General features: G+C 42.3%; 1 protein-coding gene across 4 annotated transcripts in view; it reads right to left on the bottom strand.

Annotated features, from left to right (window-relative positions):
- The window catches only part of stag2b (STAG2 cohesin complex component b), a 180,602-nt gene that overhangs the window by 43,429 nt on the left and 116,193 nt on the right, over positions 1–20,980 (bottom strand). For all 4 annotated transcript variants that reach the window (XM_068047378.1, XM_068047375.1, XM_068047377.1 and 1 more), the window contains 5 exons: positions 15,048–15,137; positions 14,018–14,221; positions 10,102–10,172; positions 2,015–2,102; positions 1,792–1,872 (listed from right to left, as the gene is read on the bottom strand). In XM_068047378.1, coding sequence (XP_067903479.1) covers positions 1,792–1,872; positions 2,015–2,102; positions 10,102–10,172; positions 14,018–14,221; positions 15,048–15,137 — 534 coding nt within the window. The remainder of the gene's footprint in view (positions 1–1,791; positions 1,873–2,014; positions 2,103–10,101; positions 10,173–14,017; positions 14,222–15,047; positions 15,138–20,980) is intronic.

Raw genomic sequence — 20,980 nt, 5'->3', positions numbered from 1 at the left:
CTATCTGCTACATCTCAACAGAATTACCTCTCAAGATGGAAAGCTCAGTTTTTCCTTGTAACTCGTATATTTAATGCTGGGAATCAGCCTTGTGGCACTATCTACCTCCAATGCTCGAACCTCTCCCTGGTATCTTGGTGACTAGCACTGGACAAGGAGTTCAATGTAGGGGCTGAGCACAACTCTATATGGACTGAATGCTTACCAAAAGGACCAAACTATAATTACTAGTTTCTTGGATAAATTCTGTACTGCAATTTAAAAATCTGAATCTTCTTTGCAATCACAGTATCTGCTAAATTAGTGAGTAGCTACCAGTGGGTAATACTCCTATATATAGCACATGAAATTAAAGTGCTTTAAACAGTTAATACTCCATAACATTTTCACATTGAAGTTCAATCTCAACAAGTAAGAGGTAGTCCATAAGTTTTGAAACTATGGGTCTGTAATTTCAGGGTTCCTGTTCCACCAGAAGAACAGCAGGGTGGGACTCTGAGCAAACTGCAGCCAACGGCAGGGAGATAGTCATTTCCAGGCCCAGACATGCCCACCCTGATTGCTGCCTGGAAAATGTGAGCACCATTACATTCAAATGGTAGAATGCAAAGCCCAAAGAGGAGGATATAATACTTATTTAAAACTTCCCTGAAGGGAAATGTGGTCAATAATTTTAAGATAATCGATCCTTTCCAAGATTCATTACCGAAACTGTGATACCTTATTGGAACAAAAAAAAATTCTGTGGATGCTGGAAATGTGAAATAAAAAGAGAAAATGCTGGAAATACTCAGCAGGATAGACAACATCTGTGGAATGAAAAGAGTTGAAGTTTCAGGTCAATGACCTGTCAACAGAACTGGAAAAAATTAGAGATGACATCTCTAACTTTTTCCAATTCTGATAAAAGATCATCGACCTGAAATGTTATCTCTGTTTCACTCTCCATAGATGCTGCCTGACCTTTTCAGCATTTTGTTTTGATTACTGTTAAACCTTACTGGGACCTTCTTTAAGTCCATACAGGATTAGGCTGGGAATAACACAATGGAATGGATTTTAATAGTCGTGTGGTAGCACAGAACTTGAGAATTGCTGAAAATAGAGACATGTTGAAGCTTTACATCTTGCACTCATCAGGACAATTCCACAAGAATAACCAATGTAACGGAAAACAACTTATACTGCATGAGAAGAGAGTGCTGATTGGTTGGCAAGTGAACTCTGATTGGTCGAGGCATTGCCATGGAGAATGCACCAGTTTATGGTGACTGACAGTTAACTGCCAAGCTTTGTTTGAAATTTAAACCAGGCAGCTTGACTCTGCTTGATCAAGGTATTGTCCAGAGGAATGAACCAGCGAATGGCTGTCACTTATTTTGTTCAGCTGAAACAGGTGCAATATTTGTACACGTTCTTTCTGTCTGCAAAGAACAGGGCCCTTTGTATTAGCTTCGACAACATGTCTTTATTTTCAGCAATTCTCAAGGAATGGATTTTCTGGGGTAGCTTGGGTATGTTCCCAAAGTCTTCAGAAGGTGCAATGGAGACTCTCCCACAACCTCATCAATCAGGATTTGGGACACTGTTTGAACAGGCAGGAAATCCAGATCTGGGCTCCACTCCAACTATCCATGCCATGATTTGACAATTCAAACAACTTCTTCCCTTTGACCTCACTGGAATTTCAGGGCTATCCTTTATTTTGAAAGATATTTTAATGCATACCACATTATTTAAGCTTTAATATATTTGCATATGTGAGACAATTAACAAAGTCTTTTTACGTACCTTTGTTGAACTGCCTTCAGAAACTGTGGCTAGGTTCCAAAGGATTACATAGTGAGTGCACTGTAGTGCATGAATGACAATCTAAAAAGCAAATATACATGATTTTACAATAAGATAGTTTATAAATACTTGCTACAACTGAATCATAAAATAAAATGCATTATAAAGTAATTTGGTATTACTCAATACTTGCAGTTTTAAAATAAAATTATAAACTTATTACCTGTTCTGGCATATCACCATTTTCAATACCAATCTTCAGCAGTTTGTAATTACTGCCAAACAAGTCCCATCTTGTAAGATCATGAGCACTGGAAAAGCAACAGGTTTAATTTTAGGCTTATAATCAAATTTTGACAAGACACCTGTAACAACAAATGCATTAGATTTTATGTTTCTTCCCAGTTGGTACAAAGACAGATGCCCTCTGGATCTGATAAGTAGCTACAGGGGATGGGAGGTGAGAAGAGGTTGTGAATACACTGATAGCCAAGACATCAGCATTAGGAACAAGGCTATAAAGCAGATTTACAATTTCTTCAATGCTTGGTTTTAAAGTATTTTTCCAGACATCTTAAGTATTTACTGCACAGAAAAAACCCATTCAGCCCAACAGCCAATGATTATGTTCTACATGAGCCTCCCCTCATCTTACTTCATTGCCCCCTATCAATATATTAATCTATTCCTTTCGCCTTCAAGTACTTATCTGGCTTCCCCTAAAATGCATCTATGTTATTCACCTCGACTACTCCATGTGGTAGCAAGTTCCATTATAATCGCTTTTCAAATAAAGCTTCTCCTGAATTCCTTATTGGATTTATTTGAGGTCATCTTATCTTATTGTCCCCTAGTTTTGGACTCCCCCATAAATGGGGACATCTTATTTACATAACACCGCTATCAAACTGTCTCTCAGCCATCTCTTTTCTAGAGAAAGCAGCCCCGGCCTGCTCAGCTTTTCCTGACAGTGAGAAACTCTTAGTTCTGGTATCATCCTTGTAAATCTTGTTTGCACGTTCTCCAATGCCTCTTTTTTTGTAACATGGAGGCCAGAGTAGAACATAGCCTAACCAATGTTTCATACAAGTTTAACATAACTTCTATGCTTCTGAATTATATTCCAGAAATGAACCTATTTTATGGCATTCTGATAAAGCTGTAAGGGGGGGGGAACTGGACTTTAAAACTCTATATGGAACTCTAAATGTATGAAGATCAAGGGTCTTTTGAAGAGGACAGCCCAGATACGAACACGTGCTTTCTATAATACTGTGATTTTCTAAGAGTGTTGCCCAGATTCAGAGGCAGCAAAGCATATTCAGTGTGCTCTCTATGACTCTAGAAAGAAACACTGGAGAAGGAAGTTTAAACAAACTAAAACAACTCAACTGCTCCAAATGTAGAAAAGTTCAAAAGTATTAAAATAGTGATTCTTACAAATATAACTCACTCTACTACTTGCACTCTATTCTCTCTTACAAATGCAAACCTGATGGCCTACATCCTAGGGCCCTAAAAGAAGTGGCTGCAGTGACAGCAGATGTTTTGGTTGCAATCTTTCAAAATTCCCTAGATTCTGGAAAAGTCACAGTGGACTGGAAAACCACAAATGTAACACCTCTATTCAAGAAAGGAGGGAGAGAGAAAGCAGGAAACTATAGGTCAGTTAGCCTAAGATCTGTCATTGAGAAAATGCTGGAATACATTACAGAAGTAGTAGCAGGGCATTTCGAAAATAGTCATAAAATCAAGCACAGTCAACATGGTTTTGTGAAAGGAAAATTGTGTTTGACAGATTTATTGGATTTCTCGGAGGATGTAACAAGCAGGGTGGATAAAGGGGAACCAGCAGATGTACTGTATTTGGATTTCCAAAAGACATAAAATAAGGTGCCACATAAAATGTTGCTGTACAAGAGTTCATGGTGTTGAGGTTAGTATATAAGCATGGATAAAGGATTAGCTAACCGACAGGAGACAGAGTGTCGGGATAAATGGGTCATTTTCAGGTTGGGGTGCCAAAGGGATCAGTGGTGAGGCCTCATCAACTTACAATCTATATTAATGATTTGGATGAAGGGACCGAGTGTACTGGATATAAATTTGCTGACGATACAAAGATAGATATGAAAGCAAATTGCAAGAGAACACTTGGAGCTGGATTTTCATTATGGAGGTAGGAAACAGGAATTAGATCTGGTTTTGGGTTTGAACCTTGCATCCTCTGGGAAGCTGATTCAGATTGCAATTTTCAAGTGGGAAAGCCCCTAATTGGCATGGAGACATGTTTCCTGTCCTCTTACAGCTAGTGGGATTGAAAATGGCTGTGCGTCAGATCAAGTGTGGAGCTCATGCAGTCTTCCAAAGCAGTCATCCCTGAGGCTACTGGTTGTCCTGAGGGAGACATCTGTCTTCCACAGCACCAGAGGGAAGAGAGATGTCACAGGGGAGTTGGAGGCCTGGAACTAGGGGCAGGGCAGATCCTCTCTTCACCGATGCCCACCTGGATCTAATGCTGGAGACTGTGAGGGAGAGGAGGGAGGTCCTCTTCCCACAGGGTGACAGGAGGCAGCCACCTCATTGTGCAGCAGACGCATCTCTTCATTGTGTTTTCCCCCTCCACCAATGAGCTGTCTCCTTCCAGGGCCTCACTATCCTCAAGGTCCACATTATGGAGAGTGCAGCAGATCACCATAGTGACCGAGACCCTTGCACTAGGGTATCGGAAGGAGCCACCCGACTGATCCAGGCCACAGAATCATATCTTCACAAATCCCATGGCCAGCTCAATGGGGTTGATCTGCTGAGCAGGTGGCACTAGTTCTTTCACCTCTGTGCCTCTGTCTGCTGGCTCCCATAGAGGGGTTAGTAGCCATCTAAAAGGATTTACTTGTCCCCTTGGAGCGAGCCATGCACTTTGGGGGATGGAGTGACAGACCGAGACAGCCTGAACTAGTGAAAGATGAAGGCGCACAACACAGAGGAAACTCTTGTTATTGCGGATCAGTCGGACATTGAGGGATTGAAAGCCTTTCCTGTTTGCGGATCTGTGGCCAGTCGCTGGGTGGCTTGATGGCCACATGGGCGTAAGTGATGATGCTCTGCACCTGGGGGAATCCAGCAATGGAGGCTGAACCCAATGCCCTTGGTGCCAGCGCCAGCTGATCTGCCAGCCGTCAGAGGTTGTAGCCCCTGCCCTCCTGAAAAGGACATCTGTGACCTGCCTGATGACCTAATGAGATGCCACCTAGGTCCACAGCTGATCCCTGAATGACCCGATTGCATAGAAGTTTAAGGCAACGGAGACCTTGATAGTGGCAGGCAGGGGACTGCCATGGGGGCATGAGGCCTCAATTCATTGTGGATCAGATCCCAGAAGACCAAGATTATCAGCGTGGATAGGCGCAGCCTCCACAGGACTGGTGCTCGTCATTTGCAGGTAGCTGACTCTTGAGCTGTGCAGTCGACATCTTTGGTAGCACCTTTGTCCCCTTGCAGGCTCCCTGCTTGCTCCTCTGGCCTCTTGCTGTCCAGTAGGTTGCATCTACCACAACTCATCCTGACTTCTCTGTCCACTGTCAGTGTCCTGTTCTCATCTGATCTTCCTCAGTACATTCACCAGGCCGTCCCCTGCCAACTCCAGCCCTGTGATGCCTTCGGGCTCATATCCCTCTCCAGTTTCCAGACACTTACTAACGAGAAATTCAACTCTTCCAGCTGCAGCAACAGCTACACTGAGGCACATCTGAAGCAGCTGAGTTTTCTCAGCTGCCTCTGCTTTATTTCACAGCCCTTCCCATACCCTTCAAGGCTCTCCAAACTGTCCACGTCTTCATGACCCTTAGCTATTCCCAGCCATCAAAAATTGTGAACTGATACGGACAAGCCTGTTAATGAGCTCTTTAATGAACTTCAACAGGCACTTAATTGGAGGTGTGCACCTGACCCGTTCCCTCACTGCCACCGTCCCTTTAAAAATGGTGTCACGTTCCAGAGGTGGCAGATCCCAGTGCCAACCTTCATGAACGAGATCTTCAAATGGCACTCAACGCCGTTCCCGCACTTGGCGGGCGTTGAAAATCTGGCCCAGAGTCTGCAAATGGATATAGATAGATTAAGTGAGTGGGCAAAAATTTGGTCGATGGAATATTATGTGGGAAAATGTGAGGTTATCTACTTTGGTAGGAAAAATAGAAAACCAAAATATTATTTAAATGGAGAGAGACTGCAGAATGCTGTGAAAGAGGGGGATCTGGGTATCCGGGTTTTTTTGTTTATGTTTAGAGATACAGCACTGAAACAGGCCCTTCGGCCCACCGAGTCTCTGCCGACCATCAACCACCCATTTATACTAATCCTACACCAATCCCACATTCCTACCACATCCCCACCCGTCCCTATATTTCCCTACCACCTACCTATACTAGGGGCAATTTATAATGGCCAATTTACCTACCAACCTGCAAGTCTTTTGGCTTGTGGGAGGAAACCGGAGCACCCGGAGGAAACCCACGCAGACACAGGGAGAACTTGCAAACTCCACACAGGCAGCACCCGGAATTGAACCCGGGTCGCTAGAGCTGTGAAGCTGCAGTGCCAACCACTGTGCCGCCCCAACAGATTGATATGTTCATTACAACCAGAATAATTGCTACTTATCTAAGCTTACGGGTATCCTGGTACATGAATCACAAAAAGTTAGCATGCAAGTACAGCAAGTAATTAGGAAGGCAAATGGAATGTTGGCCTTTATTGCAAGGGGAATGGAGTATAGTAGTAGTAAAGTCTTGCTACAACTGCACAGGGCTTTGGTGAAACCACCTAGAGTACTGTGTACAATTTTGGTCTCCATATTTAAGGAGGCATATACGTGTACCGGAGGCAGTTCAGAGAGGAATCACTAGGTTGATTCCCGGGATGATGGGATTGCCTTATGAGGAAAGGTTTTGCAGGTTGGGCCAATACTCATTAGAGTTCAGAAGAATGAGAGGTGATCTTATTGAAATATATAAGATTCTTATGGGGCATGACAGGGTAGATGCTGAGAGGATGTTTCCCCTCATGGAGAATCTAGAACTAGGGGGCAACTTTCAAAATAAATGGTCACTCATTTAAGATGGAGATGAGGAGGCAATTCTTCTCTCAGAAGATCATTAATCTTTGGAATTTTCTACCCCAGAGAGCAGTGGAGGCTATGTTATTTAATATATTCAACTAGATGGATTTTTTTTTATCTACAAGGGAGTAAAGGGTTATGGGGGCCAGACAGCAAAGTGGAGTTAGGGCCACAATAATATCAGCCATGACATTATTGAATGGTGGAGCAGGCTCAAGGGGCCAAATGGCCTACTCTCCTATTTCTTATGTTAAAACTATCTGAGAATGGTGCTTCAGCGCCCTCTTTGCAACTACCGGCTCCTCAAGGACCTATCAGTTAAATTGGAGACAATCAAATTAAGCCAGGATTCACATCTCCAACCGAAGCTTTAGGTTAACACACCATTCATTTCCAGAATTCAGACTAATTACATCTTCTAACCTCAAAATAACACACTGTCAATTACTGCAGTAAGGAGGGATGTTATCTTAGAAGGTTCCTCAAGTGAGGCCATATGGGTGGAACTTAAGAACAAAAGGGGGGCAATCACTTGGCTGGGCGTATACTACAGGCCTCCAAACAGTCAGGGAGAGATAGAGGAACAGATACGTTGACAAATCTGAGAGAGGTGTAAAAATAATAGGGTAATAGTAGGGGATTTCAACTTACCCAATATCAACTGGGATAGTCTTACTGCAAAAGGCTTAAAGGGGGAGGAATTCTTAAAATTCATACAGGAGAGCTTTTTGAGCCAGTACGTAGAAAGTCCTACAAGAGAAGGGGCAGTACTGGACTTAATCCTAGGGAATGAAGCTGGACAAGTGATAGAAGTATCAGTGGGGGAGCATTTCGGGGATAGTGACCATAACTCTAGGATTTAAGGTAGTTATGGAAAAGGACAAAGATGGGCCAGAAGTAAAGGTACTGAATTGGGGGAAGTCCAATTTCAATTCAATAAAATAGGATCTGGCCAAAGTGGACTGGCAGCAGCCACTTGAAAAAAAGTCTACATCAGGCCAGTGGGAGTCATTCAAAGAGGAAATAGCGAGGGTTCAGAGCCAACATGTACCCGTTAAGGTGAAGGGTAGGACCATCAAGTCCAGGGAACCTTGGATGTCAAGGGATATAGAGGATTGGATCAGGGAAAAAAAGGAGGCTTATAGCAGATTTAGAGCACTGAAAACAGCGGCGGCATTAGGGGAGTATAGAAAGTGTAGGGGGGGGTACTTAAAAAAGTAATTTAAGACATGAAAAATCAGTGGCAGACAAGATAAAGGAAAATCCTAAGGCGTTTTATAAATATATTAAGGGCAAGAGGATAACAAGGGAAAGAGTAGGGCCCATTAGGGATCAAAGTGAGAATGTGTGTGTGGAGCCAGAGGACATAAGTGAGGTTTTAAATGATTACTTTTCATTTGTTTTCACTGTAGATGTAGAGATCAGAGAGGGGGATTGCGATATACTTGAACATACTAACATTGAAAGGGAGGAAGTATTAGATGTTTTAGTGGGCTTAAAAGTGGATAAATCCCCAGGCCCAGATGGGATGTATTCCAGGCTGTTAGGTAAGGCAAGAGAGGTGAAAGCAGGGCTCTAACACAAATTTTCAGATCCTCTCTGGCCACGGGAGAGGTACCAGAGGACTGAAGGACAGCGAATGTGGTACCATTATTCAAGAAAGGTAGCAGGGATAGACCAGGTAATTACAGGCCGGTGATTCTAACATCAGTGGTTGGGAAACTATTGGAAAAAATTCTGAGGGATAGGAGTAATCTCCACTTGGAGAGGCAGGGAATAATCAGGGATAGTCAGCATGACTTTGTCAGGGGAGATCGTGTCTAACTAACTAAACTGAATTTTTCGAGGAGGTGACTAGATGTGTAGATGAGGGTTAAGCAGGTGATGTAGTCTACATGGACTTCAGTAGGGCTTTTGATAAGATCCCACATGGGAGATTGGTTAGGAAGGTAAGAGCCCAGGGGATCCATGGCAATTTGGCAAATTGGATCCAAAATTGGCTTGGTGGCAGGAAACAGAGGGTAATGGTGAAGGGTTGTTTTTGCGAGTGCAAGCCTGTGACCAGTGGTGTACCACCGGGATCGGTGCTGGGACCCTTGCTGTTTGTAGCGTACATTAATAATTTGGACGTGAATATAGGAGGTATGTTAAGTAAGTTCGCAGATGACACAAAAATTGGTTGTGTCGTAAATAGTGAGGAGGAAAGCCTTAGATTACAGGAAAATATAGATGGGCTGGTAAGATGGGCGGAGCTGTGGCAAATGGAATTTAATCCTGGGAAGTGTGAGGCGATACATTTTGGGAGGACAAACAAGGCAAGAGAATATACAATGGACGGTAGGACCCTAGGAAGTACAGAAGGTCAGGGCTACCTTGGTGTACTTGTCCATAGATCATTGAAGGCAGCAGCACAGGTAGATAAGGTGGTTAGGAAGACATATGGGATACTTGCCTTTATTAGCCGAAGCACAGAATATAAGAACAGGGAAGTTATGATGGAGCTGTATACAACGCCAGTTAGGCCACAGCTGGAGCACTGTATACAGTTCTGGGCACCACACTATAGGAAGGATGTGACTGCACTGGAGAGGATGCAGAGGAGATTCACCAGGATGTTTCCTGGCTGGAGCATTTCAGCTATGAAGAGAGACTGAAAAGGCTAGGGTTGTTTTCCTTAGAACAGAGAAGGATTGGGGGGGTGGGGGGGGCATGATTGAGGTATACAAAATTATGAGGGTCATAGATAGGTTAGATAGGAAGAGACTTTTTCTCTTCGCAGAGGGATCAATAACCAGGGGGCATCGATTTAAGGTAAGAGGCAGGAGGTTTACAGGGGATTTGAGCAGAAATATTTTCACCCAGAGGGTGGTTGGAGTCTGGAACACACTGCTTGAAGGGGTGGTAGAGGAAGGAACCCTCACAACATTTAAGAAGTATTTAGATGAGCACTTGAAATGCCGTAGCATGCAAGGCTACGGGCCAAGTGCTGGAAAGTGGGACGAGAATAGTTAGGTGCTTGATGGCCGGCACAGGCATGATGGGCCGAAGGGCCTGTTTCTGTGCTGGAAAACTGACACTCCTACATTCTATTTTTAGATTGGATATGATCCTAATCCTTACAAAAAGTTGCATTCCCTGACTTACCATAAGCAGCAAATATATAAACAAGCACATGCGCAAACTGTCCTTACTTGTGGAAGGCAGTGATCCTTTTCAACGTGGACAGGACCTGGTAAGCATCATCTTCATCAAGCTCTTCATCCTGTGCCAGTACCAAAATTAGTCAAAACACAAACCAAATAACTGAAAAATTTTTAGTTTTCCTATCTGCCTCACCAAAATGTTTGTACACATCAATATGGTTTATTCTGTAAAAAGTAATCAAATCGGCCACCCAATAAAGAAAACACCAATGGGAACAGAATACTAACTCATTCAAAACTATTTCATATCTGCGTCTTCTCCATAAATTAAATATTGACACTGCAGCTCCTCCCCAAAAGATCTACTTGGGTTTAGAAGCTTTTATATATTTTCCTTTTAGTATATTTAAGATATTAATGCATATTGAAACATACAATGAAGATTCAATCCAGTAGTGCAAAGTTAGAAGAAAAATCATACTGCACTAAAATGGAAATTGCACAGAGGGTTTCTAAAGAAATTGAGTGACAGTTGAACACAGAAAGCAAGTGCTGAAATAACTCTGGAAAGATATACTGGGAGTAACACAAAGCCACTGCCACTTGGCAGGGTCTCATCAGTGCCAATTTATTTTATATGTACAAGCTCATTTCCAAATGAATACATAAAATAATTGAATTTTCAGTCATAAACAACAAACTCTACTGAAACATAAAACATTATTAGCTTCCACTCAATCACCATACAGTGAAGCCTGCTAGAAATTGTGTGCATTGTTTCTCGGTGTTCAAAAGATCGAGCTGGGCTAAGCAACCCACTGATACCCACAATTCAGGCTCATTTTTTAAAAATGGCCAATTCAGCCAAGGTGTTGAGGTGTTTCTGTTACCTAAAAAAATCCTATAGCGTATATTTTTTTGGGTGGGAGAAAATGAATAGAAACTTTTAGTTGCTTTGTTCATTAAGTACACACATTTCAAAAAGTCAAATGAATCCAATTGGTAAAGGGGTAAAACATTTGATTTTATTACTAAGTTAATTCTGAAAGCTGCTAGCAACTCTTGAAACTTTCTCAAGAATGTGAAACTTATTTTTTCATGTGAAACTAAATGAAAACAAATATCCTTTCCTTGAATGGTTACTTGGAAGATATCAGATAGTACAGAGAATATTAGCTGGTCAACTGCACAAAAGTATTTCAAAATGTATCCAAAGGATGGCTGTCAGATAATGTCCAAAGAGATTTTAAAATACAAAACATACTGGCAAAATTCTTGCTGGAGCAGGGCATCTCGCAGCATGTGCCGTTAAGACTGTTTCCTGCACCCTTCAGCTCGAAAATGTTCTGCCCTTTAAGTTGCTGGAAGTGTGATAGCAACGGGGCATCTGGGTCCTTAGTAAATGACAGGATCAACAGTCTATCTCCTTAACCAATGAGATTCAAGGAATAAGAAAGAAACAGAGGATCAAAGAACAGGGTGAATTAGTGGATGACTGTTTTAAATCAGGTATAAAAAGAAATAGAGGGGAAAGAAATATTGGATTGAGAGTCAGTGCAAGTGAGAAAAGAGAAGGAAAAGTAAGAAAAAACAATTTTTAATTTTAAAAAGCTTTAAGAATAATTTACTACATGCAGGAATGAGACAACAGTTCACACTGCTCGCTTTCTGGTTCACAGAGGTTGATTGGCATTACATTAACAAATTATCAAACCGTTAAATAGGTACATATGAGCCTTAATTGTCTGCTGCAAATTTAATGGAAAATTAATATGCAAATTTATCAAATTCTAAAAAAATAACGGGGATGTTGAGGGCGATCCACCGTTTCTGCAAGTCAAATGGCAGATCAGTGTATATCAATCAGCAAGTTCTGGTGATTCAAAAACTCAATGTATTTCTTTTTTGCCTGAACCGCCTGGCCAATTTACACATCACTAACAACATGCACCGTGAATGCACCATTATATTTCCAGAAAGATTTGGCTGTTAATTTTTTTGAAACTTTTGCCATATAAAGCTATCTGGTTCAGTAATAATTTATATTCAGTCATTTTGGTTTGAAACTTTGGAAAGGTGTTAAGACACATAAGGCAAACTTTAAGTAAATGATTTTCCCCTCTGTGGAAAACCTGATTGACTCTGCCTACAACTTTCTACAAGTTTAATGCCAGCTCCAGCAAAGTTATGACATATCTCTAAAGTCAGAAGTCCTTATCTTTAATATTTTAGAAACAATTACTGTGATCACTTCAAAGATAGCATTTTAAAATGAACTAAAAGGAAATTCATGTATGATAAGGTTATAAAGTTTAACCTCAAATGATTTATGTTCTCATATTCTGTATTCCCATTTTCAAACCAGTCCCAATCTGATGAAAGGGAGTAAGTTTCAATGTTGGTTTTTACTTGATACAAAATTTTAGTTATAAATTTTACATTTATTAATTCTACATTAATAATGAAGTGTATTAAAAACAAGTTTTGCTGAGTTTATCTATAATTTACTATAGTCTTTTTAAATATAGAATAATAGAAGAATTTAAGGCAACACTATATCTTGATGTATTTTTAGACAACAGGACTAATGACATGCTCATTTTTAAAAACAATTAGGAAAGATCATGCACTAATTCTAATGAAATATTTAAAAATGTGTAGAGAATATCAACACCTAACAAAACAAACAAATATTGCTGAAAACAGAGACATTTTGTCAAAATTTTTCATCTTGCACTCATCAGGGCAATTTCACAAGAATACCAATGTAAGGGAAGCAACAAATTTATATTCTCTGAGAACAGAGTGCTAATTGGTTGGCAAGTGAACTCTGATTGGTAGAGGTGTTGCCATGGAGAATGCACCAGTTTATGGTGACTGACAGTTAATTGCCAAGCTTTGTTTGAAATTTAAACCAGGTAGCTTGACTCTGATTGGTTAAGACATTGCCCTGAGGAATGAACCAGCGAATGGCTGTCACTTATTTTGTTTAGCGGAAACAGGAGCAACGTGTGTACATGTTCTTTCTGTCTGCAAAGAACAGGGCCCTGTGTTTAATATATGTAGCTTCCAGTACGTGCAAATGCGTCACACTGCGAGCCCGATTGACAATCTTAAATTGGCTGTCAGTGTAATTCTTAGCAAACTGAGGATTATTTAGCAAATGTTGTCCAATTGCAGAATCACATCTAACGTTGAACATTGTGTTCTGAGTTATGCAAGCACGGGCTGGTTGGGTACGGTCTGTACCTTGCCCGTTACATACAGCGGTAGGGACATGTTGTTTGATACGATCCGCAGTCTTTGGCACATACGGCCTATATACCGAGCATCACACTGGCATTGAAGTTCATACATCACATTACTCATTTGTGTGATAGGCAGAACGTATTTTGTCAGTTGGGCTCGCAGTGTGGCGCATTTGCACGTACTGGAAGCTACATATATTAATACACATGGCCTTGTTCTTTGCAGATAGAAAGAACAGGTACACACATTGCGCTGTTTCAGCTAAACAAAATAAGTGACAGCCATTCGCTGGTTCATTCCTCAGGGCAATGCCTTGACCAGAGTCAAGCTGCCTAGTTTAAATTTCGAACACAGCTTGGCAGTTAACTGTCAGTCACCATAAACTGGTGCATTCTCCATGGAAATGCATCGATCAGAGTCCACTTGCCAACCAATCAGCACTCTTTTCTCATAGTATAAATTTGATGCTTCCCTTACATTGGTATTTTTGTGAATTGCCCTGAGTGCAAGGCGAAAAGCTTTGATAAAATGTCTCTGCTTTCAGCAATACTCAAGTTCTGTAGTACCAAAAAACATGACTAAATTAAAACAAATTCCTAAATGCCACATACTACAAAAATTGACAACAGAATTTACAGAAGACTTTTTACATGCAGACAACAGTGACGAGACGATAGAATCAAAAGGATTTCTATATGGCCTTTTAGATACAAACCTCTTGCAAGAAATCTTCAAGCATATGACTGAACTTATCTACCAGTTCATCAATTAGCTGGCTCCTCGATATGTCCACTCTGTTGAATATTGTGTATTCATCATTGCAGAGGGCATGGTAAGTTTTAGAACAAGCCTCTAAGACATCAGTGTCCACATGTTTTTCTACAATATCTTTCAGTTGCCTCAACAAAGCGTCCAAGTGCTTTAAAAAACACAAAATGTTTCCATTAACATGGTTACCAAAATCGCATTATTGGATTTTAAAACAACTTTTATAAAGCACAAATTTGTATAAAGTTTCACTTCAGAACAACTGGTAAAACAACTGCCTATGACATAACAATTCAATATCTCAATGAAAAATTTTCTGCTCTGGAACCACAAGTCTTTGATTTTTTTAAATTTAAATTATTGCAACAATTTAAGTTTCTTCACATGAGAAGGCAAGTTAGCGAAACAGTACTACTTTGCAAACTAAGATAAGCACAATTATTGAAAGAATTTTGTTTATACTTTCATGCTCCACAGAATGGGCTTCATAATACTGATGAAAAGAAAAACTACTAATGCTTTAATTAAATTTAAAAAGCGAAGAACTTTCTGGAAATATACAGCAATTCCATCAGTAACTGTAATAGAAAACATAGCGTAATATTATTTTGGGTCTACACTGATCATAACTGAAGGTCTGCAACAAAACATGGTCCTAACTACTCACTGTGTAAATGCAGCTGAACTAGTCTGCATTTTCAGCATTTCAAGTTTTTCTTAAGGTTTGTATTTTTTTGAAATTTCTCACCCATTTATTTGTTTTAGTATTGCATTGCCTACTTTAGCGAAGCTACAGGATTTTCATCTGTTTTCTTTCAAAATGATCGTACAGAATGTTCAGGAGCCAGTTCTAGTTCTGTTTTTATCGAAATTCAAATATAAAATTTATCTTTTATGAAAAGCATAGCTAATATTTTTGATTGAATCTAAACAACTATACAAAAATACTTATGTTTAAATAAACGGTCTTTTTTCACCTTTTCTAGTCGACCAGTTGTATAGATCTCCAAGTCAAAAAACAGTGGTAACTGCAAAAGGTTCGTCACTTTCTCTGCATCAACAGCATACTGCTCAAAAAGGGGGGAAAACAGTATAAAATAAAAATTTATATCCAAATAACATTCAATTAATGGTCAACAAAATGACGATTACTGTAAAGAGTAAGAAAACTACAAAAGAAAATTAACTAATGTCTTAACAGTGTTTTGAGACAAACATTCAGGATCCCTTAGCTCAAGGTGTCAGCCTTGGCTCAGTGACAGCACTCTCACCTTGGAGTCAGAAGGTTGTGGATTCAATTCCAGGCCTTGAGCACATAATCTCAGCTGATACTTCAGTACAGCACTGAGGGAGCACCACACTTTCAAAGATGCCGTGTTTTTGCTAAGTTAAACTGAGGTCTTCTCTCCCCTCAGATGGACATAAAAGATCCTACTATATGGTGTTCCCATGCATCTGCTGCACTTGTCCTTCTAGGCAGTAGAGGTCGTGGGTTTGGAAGGTGCTGTTGAAGGAGTCTTGGTGAGTTACTGCAGTGCATCTTGTAGGTGGTACACACTGATGCCACTGTGCGTCAGTGGTGAAGGAAGTGAAAATTGAAGATGGTGGATGGGGTGCCAATCAAGAGGGCTGCTTTGTCCTGGGTGGTGTCGAGCTTCTTGAGTGTTGTAGGAACTGCACTCATCCAGGCAAGTGGCGAGTATTCCATCACACTCCTGACTTGTTCCTTATAGATGGTGGACAAGCTTTGGGAGACAGGATGAGAGTTACTCGCCACAGAATTCCTGCCCTCTGACCTGCTCTTGTAGCCACAGCATTCATTTGACTACTCCAGTTCAGTTTTGGGCAATGGCAATCCCCAGGATGTTGATAGTGGTGGATTCAGCGATGGTAATGCCATTGAACATCAAGGGGAGATGGTTAGATTCTCTCTTGTTTGAGATAGTCACTGACTGGCACTTGTGTGGCACGAATGTTACTTGCCATTTATCAGCCCAAGCCTGGATGTTGTCCAGGTCTTGCTGCACCTGGACATGGCTGCTTCAGTATCTGATGAGTCGTGAATGGTGCTGAACATTGTGCAATCATCAGCGAACATCTCCACTTCTGACCTTAAGATGGAGGGAAGGTCATTGATGAAGCAGCTGAAGATGGTTGGGCTTAGGACACCATCCTGAGGAACTCCTGCAGTGATGTCCTCAGACTGAGATGATTGACCTCCAACTGCCACAACCATCTTCCTTTGTGCCATGTATGACTCCAACCAGCGGAGTTCTTTCTTTCCTTCTTTCTGTACGAATCAGCCAGCACTCAGGATTTGCTCTCTTCAGGCAGAACTGATTGGGCCAGAAAACACTGTCTCATGGACTGTATTTCTGGTGATGGTGTCAGAAGCAATACTGGTTGAGCGTGTGGATAACGGCAGTGGAGGTGGGGTAAACCAGGATTCAAAAGAACATGCTACTGAGATTAAGAAAGCCACTGCTCGAGTCTACATTTAAATGCAAACAGCCGAGGCAACCAATGTAAAAGTTCACAGAATAATTTTTTCATCTGTTTTTTTTTTATAAAGTTAAAAGGCAGAGGAAAGACACTTCGCCACTGAAAGAGAAAGCTGAAAGGTCAATCACTCCAGGATACACTTGTGCACTTATTAGCTGGAAATATGATGTTGTTGCTATTACAAAGACTTGGTTGAAGGAAGGGCAGGATTGGCAGCTAAATGTTCCAGGATTTAGAAGCTTCAGGAGGGATAGAGGGGGATGTAAAAGGGGTGGGGAGTTGTATTACTGGTTCAGGAGAATATCACAGCTGTACTGCGGGAGGATACCTCAGAGGGGTCATGCAGCGAGGCAATATGGGTGGAGCTCAGGAATAGGAAGGGTGCAGTCATGATGTTGGGGGTTTACTACAGGCCTCCCAACAGCCAGCGGGAGGTAGAGGAGCAGATATGTAGACAGATTTTGGAAAGATGTAAAGGTAACAAGGTGGTGGTGGGTGATTTTAACTGCCCCAATATTGACTGGGACTCACTTAGTGCTAGAGGCTTGGATGGGGCAGAATTTGTGAGGAGCATCCAGGAGGGCTTCTTGAAACAGTATGTAGATAGTCCAACTAGGGATGGGGCCATTCTGGACCTGGTATTGGGGAATGAGCCCGGCCAGGTGGTCGAAGTTTCAGTGGGGGCGCATTTCGGGAGCAGTGATCATAATTCCATAAGTTTTAAGGTACTTGTGGATAAGGATAATAGTCGTCCTCGGGTGAAGGTGCTAAATTGGGGGAAGGCTAATAATAACAATATTAGGCAGGAACTGAAGAATTTAGATTGGGGGCAGCTGTTTGAGGGTAAATCAACATCTGACATGTGGGAGTCTTTCAAACGTCAGCTGATTAGAATCCAGGACCAGCATGTTCCTGTGAGGAAGACAGACAAGTTTGGCAAGTTTCGGGAAACTTGGATAACACGGGATATTGTGAGCCTAGTCAAAAAGAAAAAGGAAGCATTTGTAAGGGCTGGAAGGCTAGGAACAGGTGAAGCACTTGAGGAAGATAAAGACAGTAGGAAGGATCTTAAGCAAGGAATTAGGAGGGCTAAAAAGGGGTCATGAAAAGTCATTGGCAAACAGGATTAAGGAAAATCCCAAGGCTTTTGAAACATATATAAAGAGCAAGATGATCACCAGGGAAAGGGTTGGCCCACTCAAGGACAGAGATGGGAATCTATGTGTGGAGCCAGAGGAAATGGGCAAGGTGCTAAATGAGTACTTTGCATCAGTATTCAACAAAGAGAAGGACTTGGTGGATGATGAGCCTAGGGAAGGGAGTGCAGATAGTCTGGGTCATGTCGTTATCAAAAAGGAGGAGATGTTGGGTGTCTTGCAAAGCATTAAGGTAGATAAGTCCCCAGGGCCTGATGAGATCTATCCTAGAATACTGAGGGAGGCAAGGGAAGAAATTGCTGGGGCCTTGACAGAAATCTTTGCATCCTCATTGGCTACAAGTGAGGTCCCAGAGGACTGGAGAATAGCCAATGTTGTGCCTTTGTTTAAGAAGGGTGGCAAGGATAATCCAGGAAATTATAGGCCGGTGAGCCTTACGTCAGTGGTAGGGAAACTATTAGAGAGGATTATTCGGGACGGGATTTACTCCCATTTGGAAACAAACGAACTTATTAGCGAGAGACAGCATGGTTTTGTGAAGGGGAGGTTGTGTCTCACTAATTTGATTGAGTTTTTTGAGGAAGTGACGAAGATGATTGATGAAGGAAGGGCAGTGGATGTTGTCTATATGGACTTTAGTAAAGCCTTTGACAAGGTCCCGCATGGCAGACTGGTACAAAAGGTGAAGTCACACGGGATCAGAGGTGAGCTGGCAAGATGGATACAGAACTGGCTCGGTCATAGAAGACAGAGGGTAGCAGTGGATGGGTGTTTTTCTGAATGGAGGGCTATGACTAGTGGTGTTCCGCAGGGATCAGTGCTGGGACCTTTGCTGTTTGTAGTATATATAAATGATTTGGAGGAAAATGTAGCTGGTCTGATTAGTAAGTTTGCGGACGACACAAAGGTTGGAGGAGTTGCGGATAATGATGAGGATTGTCAGAGGATACAGCAGGATATAGATCGGTTGGAGACTTGGGTGGAGAAATGGCAGATGGAGTTTAATCCGGACAAATGTGAGGTAATGCATTTTGGAAGGTCTAATGCAGGTGGGAGGTATACAGTAAATGGCAGAACCCTTAGGAGTATTGACAGGCAGAGAGATCTGGGCGTAAAGGTCCACAGGTCACTGAAAGTGGCAACGCAGGAGGATAAGGTAGTCAAGAAGGCATACGGCGTGCTTGCCTTCATCGGTCGGGGCATAGAGTATAAAAATTGGCAAGTCATTTTGCAGCTGTACAGAACGTTAGTTAGGCCACACTTAGAATATTGCGTGCAATTCTGGTCGCCACACTACCAGAAGGACATGGAGGCTTTGGAGAGGGTACAGAGGAGGTTTACCAGGATGTTGCCTGGTCTGGAGGGCATTAGCTATGAGGAGAGGTTGGATAAACTCGGATTGTTTTCACTGCAACGACGGAGGTGGAGGGGCGACATGATAGAGGTTTACAAAGTTATAAGCGGCATGGACAGAGTGGATAGTCAGAAGCTTTTTCCCAGGGTGGAAGAGTCAGTTACTAGGGGACATAGGTTTAAGGTGCGAGGGGCAAAGTTTAGAGCGGATGTGCGAGGCAAGTTTTTTTTACACAGAGGGTGGTGAGTGACTGGAACATGCTGCCAGGGGAGGTGGTGGAAGCAGATACGATAGTGACGTTTAAGAGACATCTTGACAAATACATGAATAGGAAGGGAATAGAGGGATATGGGCCCCGGAAGTGCAGAATGTGTTAGTTTAGATTAGAGATACAGCACTGAAACAGGCCCTTCGGCCCACCGAGTCTGTGCCGAACATCAACCACCCATTTATACTAATCCTATATTCCTACCAAACATCCCCACCTGTCCCTATATTTCCCTACCACCTACCTATACTAGTGACAATTTATAATGGCCAATTTACCTGTCAACCTGCAAGTCTTTTTGGCTTGTGGGAGGAAACCGGAGCACCCGGAGAAAACCCACGCAGACACAGGGAGAACTTGCAAACTCCACACAGGCAGTACCCGGAATCGAACCCGGGTCCCTGGAGCTGTGAGGCTGCAGTGCTAACCACTGCGCCACTGTGCCGCCCAGTTTAGGCAGGCATCAAGATCGGCGCAGGCTTGGAGGGCCGAATGGCCTGTTCCTGTGCTGTACTGTTCTTTGGTTACAAAGTAGCAGTTACAGGAGCCTAGTTTCCCACTTCATTACATGTGGCTGGGGAAAGGTGCATAGTACAGGAGAACCAACAAGTGAGAAAAGGAAACTTTTTTTTTTGCACCACTAGTAGTTTTGGGCTCTTGGGTACATTAAGTGCTGTCTTTTCTGTTTTGAAACGTTCTAGTGTCTCATGAATTCATCCATTTCATTCGTTACTCAATCATGTCAATTTGAACATTTCACGGAAATTGTAGATAGAAGGAGCCATCTAGCCGAAGCCAACACATCTCTTGAACTAGAGCCATCAATTTTAATTCCATTTTCCTGATCTTTTCATAGGATGGCTGTAGGCCATAGAGTCCTGCAAGCCTATTCTGCCACTGAATTTCACAGTTGATCTGCAGCTTAACTCCATCTACTCACCTTGGTTCCGCAACCCTTGCCTCAACAAAATCCATTAAATTCAGTTTTGAAATTTTCAAGTGACCTAGCCTCAACAGATCATAGGAAATAGGAGCAGGAGTAGGCCATTCGACCTGTCAAGCCTGCTCCGCCATTCAAACAGATCAGGCTGAATTTTATAAGCACGCCACAAATCGCGGCGGCACGCTCTGATCTCGGTGGTCTGCCTGCGTGGATGCGCCGTCTGAGACCCAGCGATATTTCGCGCGGGGGCTCATTTAAATGGAAGGCGCAGAGCAGCCACCCGCGCGCGCCCCCCCCACCACCCCCGGTACCCAACAATGGTGTCCGGCACCACCGCACAGATGCCAGTGCCATTTTTAAAGGGTTGCAAGCCCTTACCAGCAATTTTAATTTTTAAAGCGACCATTACCTTTAATTTATATAAAAACATTAAAGTACAGATCAAAGCCCCTCTTCCACCCCCCAAATCATAAACCAATAAATTTATTGCCCTCTACCCCTCAAAAAATGATTTTTGCCGGTCCATCCTTTCAACCAGAAATTTGCACTCTTTGCCCTTCAACCCCTTCCCACCATCCCGTCAATTGAATCAGTTTTCACCACTCCCCGCCCTTAGAATTTTACTGCTCACCCCCCTCCCCACCAGTGTCCCACCTCTCTTGTCTGTGCAGACATCCAAAGACGCG

The sequence above is a fragment of the Heterodontus francisci genome, chromosome 15 (genome assembly GCF_036365525.1).
Source record: "Heterodontus francisci isolate sHetFra1 chromosome 15, sHetFra1.hap1, whole genome shotgun sequence".
NCBI classification, from domain to species: Eukaryota; Metazoa; Chordata; class Chondrichthyes; order Heterodontiformes; family Heterodontidae; genus Heterodontus; species Heterodontus francisci.
Note: the sequence above shows the minus strand (reverse complement) of the source record. Positions and strands in the feature narration are given on the sequence as shown.